The sequence below is a fragment of the Rhododendron vialii genome, chromosome 8a (assembly GCF_030253575.1).
Source record: "Rhododendron vialii isolate Sample 1 chromosome 8a, ASM3025357v1".
Lineage (NCBI taxonomy): Eukaryota > Viridiplantae > Streptophyta > Magnoliopsida > Ericales > Ericaceae > Rhododendron > Rhododendron vialii.
The window spans coordinates 27665090-27670795 of record NC_080564.1 but is presented as its reverse complement, the minus strand read 5'-3'; the positions used below and the strand labels follow the sequence as shown (position 1 = coordinate 27670795).

Here is a 5706-nt window from a genome sequence, read left to right as displayed (position 1 = left end):
GGTAATCTTGTTTAGGTTTCCATCTCTTTTGACTCCTCAAAGTTACTGGGTCCTTTTCATCTCTCTTTATAACTGCTAATCTTGTCCTGAATTGCCGCAGATAGACCTCCATTCTTCGGCAATTTCCAAAGCCACAGCGAAATCTTGATATAGGATCAAGTATGTGAAGTCCAAAGATCACGTATCTATTTCTGAACTTTTGTAGCTCAGAATCAGTAATAACGTACAGTCATGGTATTAAAAGAAAATCGAATTGCCCTTTGGGAGTTTTTGCAGATCAAAAAAAAAAATCGAACTTATATTGACAAATAGGTACGATTTCAGCTTATGTACAATACCCGAATCCCAATCACGTTTGTGTAAAACAGTGCAACTCCTTTTTCAATTACAGCTCGGAGGATTTAAACACTTGTATAAACCAGATGCAGGCTGCTTGTAAGTAGGTATACTACTTGGATCAACAAATCTGACCTCACCAGGACCAAAAGAGAGATCCCTATGCCTGTGAAATCAAGGATTTGCTGTTAGCTGCTTCAAACTGATGTTAACAAAAGCATAATATTCTATTGGTACTCTCCAATTACCTTCGGAGATCGAGTCCAAGTAAACCAGCTTGTAGGATTGTTAAGTTGTCAGAATCTGGCGAGACAATAACGACAGTGTCCTCGGAGTACTGGGTTTCAAGAATTGACATGAGTTGTATAACACGAACAAACACATCTGCCACGCTCTCGTTTGGTGTTCCGTCATCGATAGGGGGTGGCTTAATGTTCTGAGAAAGACTATCTGATGCATATACCTGAGACGTTTTCAATAAACCAAATATTTAATTCCAATGTTGTGTCGCTGCGCAACGATTGAATATTCGTCATAGAATGGTAATCTTACGACTATTCTTTGTCTATTTTGGCACACGATTTGAAGACTCTTTGATATACCGCTCAATATCAAGTACGGAAAAAGTGTGCCGCAGTAAACTTTTAAAGAACCAATATACATTACTGAGACAACTAATAGGAAAATATCTATCAATTTACAGGTTTATCCTTCTAAAGATTACACAGACTTAAAGAACGAAGAAGGTCTTTTAAGTTATTTGTGTGTGTGAATGAAGATAGAATCCTTACTTCAGAGACAGATTCTAAGCTCTTTCCTTCATAAGCTCCCAGACCGCGAGCATCCAAAAAGCTGTACTCAGGGACTATACAACTGCAACCAAAAGACGTTGGGAGTAATTACAACAAACACAAGCAATTAAATTGCAAAAGAAGGATGATTAGTTTCATTCAGCATAATACAACTGAGAATGACGAAACAGTATGGACATTCCCGTCGAGACAGAAATACAAAAAGCGTCATCTAATTGGAAAAACATTCGAACAGGAGCAGTGATGATATGCAGTAAAGGGCGCATAGAAATCACTTTGGATGAACACGATGAATGCTTTTCGCCAAATCTACTTTATTTGTTATACTATTATCAGGGAAGAAGTGATCCATCATTTTTCAGAAACTAGGATTTAGCTCTTTTCAGCATTTTGTCTCACAGAAGTTGCCTATACACTTATCAACTGTACTTATGGCACTTTCCCTACCATATACTGTAGCATTAGCCTAAAAGAAGCCCCTCTTCCCTTCCCTTCCCTTCCTTCCCCACCCCTTTAAAATTAAACCACTGCTGATAACAGTGACAAACAAGACAGCAAGGAAAGCTACAGATCTAGACTTTTCTTCTAGTTAGCTCTTTTGTCTACTGATTTACTTGGCATCTAGTCAATATCATCTCTATTTACTTCGCTATTATTAGTTTACCAGCTTACGACAAATAGTTAGCGGGGTACTTAAAAATTGATCCTTTCTCATCTAGTCACTTGTGTTCTCATCCTGGTCATTTTTGGGGTTAAGTTCTCATCCCTAAATTAAAAAAAAAAACAAAAACCCCCAACTTTTCCCTTATTGCGCTATATTACCTTTTTTTTAAACCCTATATATAGATAGAGAATTTTGGGACTAAAATATAATCTTGAAAGTCCCCCACTGAAATTTTGGATATATACTGGAAAGAAGCCCTCATTCTACGCTTATTGCACTTATCATTACAAACCATGTCAAAAGCCTAGCTTAAATCAAATCATTCTGTCGGGCATCCGTCGGCCATCACCGCCGCAAATCCGTCCCCATCCCCGCCGCGCATCCCTGTAGACATCATCCGCATCCCCGTCACCGTCCCTCACATCCCCGTCTCTGTATGCTGCATCCATGTCACCATCCTCCGCATCTCCGTCGCCCTCCTCCATCCCACCGTCCACCGGAAAAACATTAAAGGGCTACAAACAATTGTGCTGGTATGAAAACAGAGTTGTCATTGTTGGTATGAACAAAATTGCAATGATATTATTCAGATATGAACTGCTATAGGAGTTCATGTGTTGGATTTTGGCAATTTGGGTTTTAAATGCATTCATTGGTCAGTATGCTTTGAAAGAAATTGAATTCTAATTACGACAATTTTGACTTTTATTTTCTTCATGTTAGGAGAGATATACCATAGTTGTTTACGAAATCTACCATGAATATATTGATGCAACTTTTCGTAGGAATGGATTTTGTAATTTACCATGACTTATATGATTTGGTCGTAGGTCCCATAATTAACCATATTTCTGTATTGGTTTTAAAGTATATCTCATTCGTAGGTATGGATTGCATAATTTACCATCACTAATATGATAAATTCATCTTAGGTCCCATAATTAGCCGGCATGGCCCATGAACTTCTTAGCGATGAACGAAATTCATGGAGCTTGGATAAGCATTTGTAGGACCAAACTATTTCAGTCTAAACTTCCTCCCCACTTGATTATGACCCCCCGATTGATAAACATCCACTCAAATAGATGCTAGCACCACTTCCAATTGGCAATCGTAGCAACACACAAGATCATGCAAGAACAATAAACAGGTAACTCTCGCACTCACACTTCATTACTTAACCAAATCTGTCTATTTATTGAGTTAATGTTGTTGAGTGCTTATTGCTGCTACTTGGCTTCTCTAGACGCAAAGGGATATACACGCTTGCCAATTCAATAAAGCTAGCAAGCGAGAAATTCAGATTGTAGTGTACAAATTGCCAAGCAGTACGGGTGAATTGAGTGAGATAGACAATACAAATGCATCAATTAGTTTTTCATAGTGCCATAACTAATAAACTTCTTGCAATCTTCACAATCAATAATCTAAAATATCCAAGACTATACTCTAAGTCGCTGCCACTTAGGCAGTGTTTGGTTCACTAGAATGATTTTGAGAAGGAATGGCCTGGTTATTCCTCGGCCTCCCAATGGAAGGGTCCTTCACTTCCATTTGTAATGCTCATTCTGTTCTTTCAAGCAAACCAAACAGTGCACTAAGCATTGCAAGATAATTACCAGTCCATTCCAGCTTCACTCCAAAGAACCAAAAACTGCCTTAATCAAATGAAGCTACACACTTCAACTCCAAAAGCTCCATAACTCAATTATTTCTTGGGACAAAAAACCCAGAATTCCTTCTCCCCTTGTACATCAATAGATTTGTGTTAGTATGCAAAAAGGGTACCTGCGATTGACACCATTCACAGCAGCAATAACCTCAGCAGCCTGATAAGCTCTCTGGGTAATAGAAGGCCAAATCCAACAATTCTGGTCACAAGCCCCCATTGCCTTCAACTCCAAAGCCGCTTTCACAGTCTGCTTCTTCCCTTTCTCCGATAATCCGTTATCCATCGACGTTTTCGCAACTGGGTTGGTGTTAATTATCCCCATGCTCTCAAATTCAGACTCCCCTGCCCTAACCAAAAAGTACCTAGAACCCAACCAAAACAATCATCACACAATCCACATCTGATGATATAATAACCACAACACTTATAAACATGAATTATGTATGCAGAAATAATCCAGGTGATATCAGCTCTCATGCGTCAGTCTGTGGCGGCTTATGAGCACATCGACTAATCCTGGGACTGTAATTAAAGCCGGAGTTTAGCAAACTCCTAAGTAAGAACCAGGTCTTGACTACCAGTCAATTCTTTGGGATTAGTGAACGGTGGGATTGGGTGCCCGGGATTAATCGAGCTGTGGGTAAAATAGCCCGGACACTTAGTTATAAAAAAATGAATGTGATATTTTGTGTACGTACCGATTGCTGAGCCGAGGAGGGGGCATTTGGAAGAGGCCGCGAGCTTCGGTGATGGGTGTGGACAAGAAGGGGGCGGTGAGGGAGATGGCGAGTGAAGCAAGGAAGTGGCGGCGGTGGATGGGCGTGAAGGAATATTTGTGAACATTTTGGGGGGTTGTGGCCGCGGGTGATTGGAAAGAGAATTGGGGTGGAGAAATTGGTGTGTGGGAGGCCAATGTTCTTGACATTGGTCAACTCTTTTGGTGCCAGGAGATTGGAGAGTTCACTGGAGTTACGTATGAGGGTTGTGGCCGGGGTTGTGTTCTAAGAGCAAATCTACCCCTTCCCTTTCAAATGAGGGGAGCCAAGTCCCTGCAGCGAGGGGTGAGCACTGCAAATTGCAGCCATACAAAAACGTTGCCGTTTGCTCATGAGCCATTACACAGTTACACCCTTGTCAACTTGCAATGCACAAGGAGGTGGTTTTTTTGAATTCCAATGCTTTTAACTCATTCTATTTATTTAACCAGGTGACTCATGTGTTGACCTCTTTATTCATTATTATTTTTTTATTCTGAAAAGTTCACCTCTGAAAATATATAATGGCAAATATATATGCTAAATTCTGATTTTCCAAAAAATTTATACATAGATGTCCTATTAGGGATGAAATCGGTTCGGTTGGTTTTTTTCTCATTACATAGTTGACTACATACGATATAATTAGTTAGAGACACTATAGTTATTTTGTAAGTTCGCATGAAAAAGAAAAAATACTAATTTATCAACAAGACAATTATGAGTGATACTGTATTTATTATCATTTTTTCTTATGAGAATTTTTTTACCATTGTAATTAATGTGTTTTCGTTAATATAAGTTTTTGGATCCACACATCTAATAGGACAAATGTATTTATGCATAGAGATAAGTTATTAATGCACTGCTCAATATTCATCGCTCAACATCTCACTGTCTGTCTCGGTAATGGTGGGGAGAGCGGTGAATATTGAGCGGTGGGCTTAGACTTTTGGTTATTAATGTTTGTTTTCATGAACAAAATGTCTAGCAACACGAATTTTTTACACAACTCCGAACACAACTGCCTCTGAAATTGTTGAATAGATGTGGCCCCATGTGCATTCAAGGATTTTGGATACAGCTGTGTTCAAAGTTGTGTAAAAAATCTATGCATGTAGCATTCCTCTTTCGTATGTTTTCTTTAGGCACCTGATAATGCCACGACTAATTAGTTTAGTGCCACGAACCTTTTCTGTAGTCTCCCAATTATACCCTTAACTCCCCACTCTCTCTCTCTCTCTCTCTCTCTCTCTCTCTCTCTCTCTCTCTCTCTCTACCCCACTTCAATCTCTTCCCCCAACTCGACTTGTCTGCATATTTTCTCTCAATCCACACCCCTTCCTCTCTTTTCTTCACATCTGCTCCTCTTTTTATTCTCACCTAAATTTGCCCCATTCGTGGACAACCCATCAAGAAGAACGCTACTACAGTTCTCGGATAGACACTCGGTCATACGACTCATAC

At 39.6% G+C, this 5706-nt stretch overlaps 1 protein-coding gene across 1 annotated transcript; it reads right to left on the bottom strand.

The window, feature by feature from the left end:
* Positions 1-267: 267 nt before the first annotated feature.
* LOC131298084 (uncharacterized) lies at positions 268-4534 on the bottom strand. The gene is made up of 5 exons (XM_058323374.1): positions 4183-4534; positions 3601-3846; positions 1128-1209; positions 585-799; positions 268-502 (listed from the first exon to the last, which is right to left on the bottom strand). The coding sequence occupies exons 1-5, from the start codon at positions 4407-4409 to the stop codon at positions 382-384; spliced, it is 891 nt and encodes a 296-aa protein (XP_058179357.1). The 5' UTR covers positions 4410-4534; the 3' UTR covers positions 268-381.
* Positions 4535-5706: the final 1172 nt, after the last annotated feature.

Coding starts and splice junctions, on each gene's coding strand:
- LOC131298084 (XM_058323374.1), bottom strand. CDS start 4,409: ATGTCAAGAACATTGGCCTCCCACACACCAATTTCTCCACCCCAATTC. Junction 1,210..3,600: donor GTGAATGGTGTCAATCGCAG/GTACCCTTTTTG, acceptor TTTTGGTTGCAG/TTGTATAGTCCCTGAGTACA. Junction 800..1,127: donor GCTTAGAATCTGTCTCTGAA/GTAAGGATTCTA, acceptor AAAACGTCTCAG/GTATATGCATCAGATAGTCT.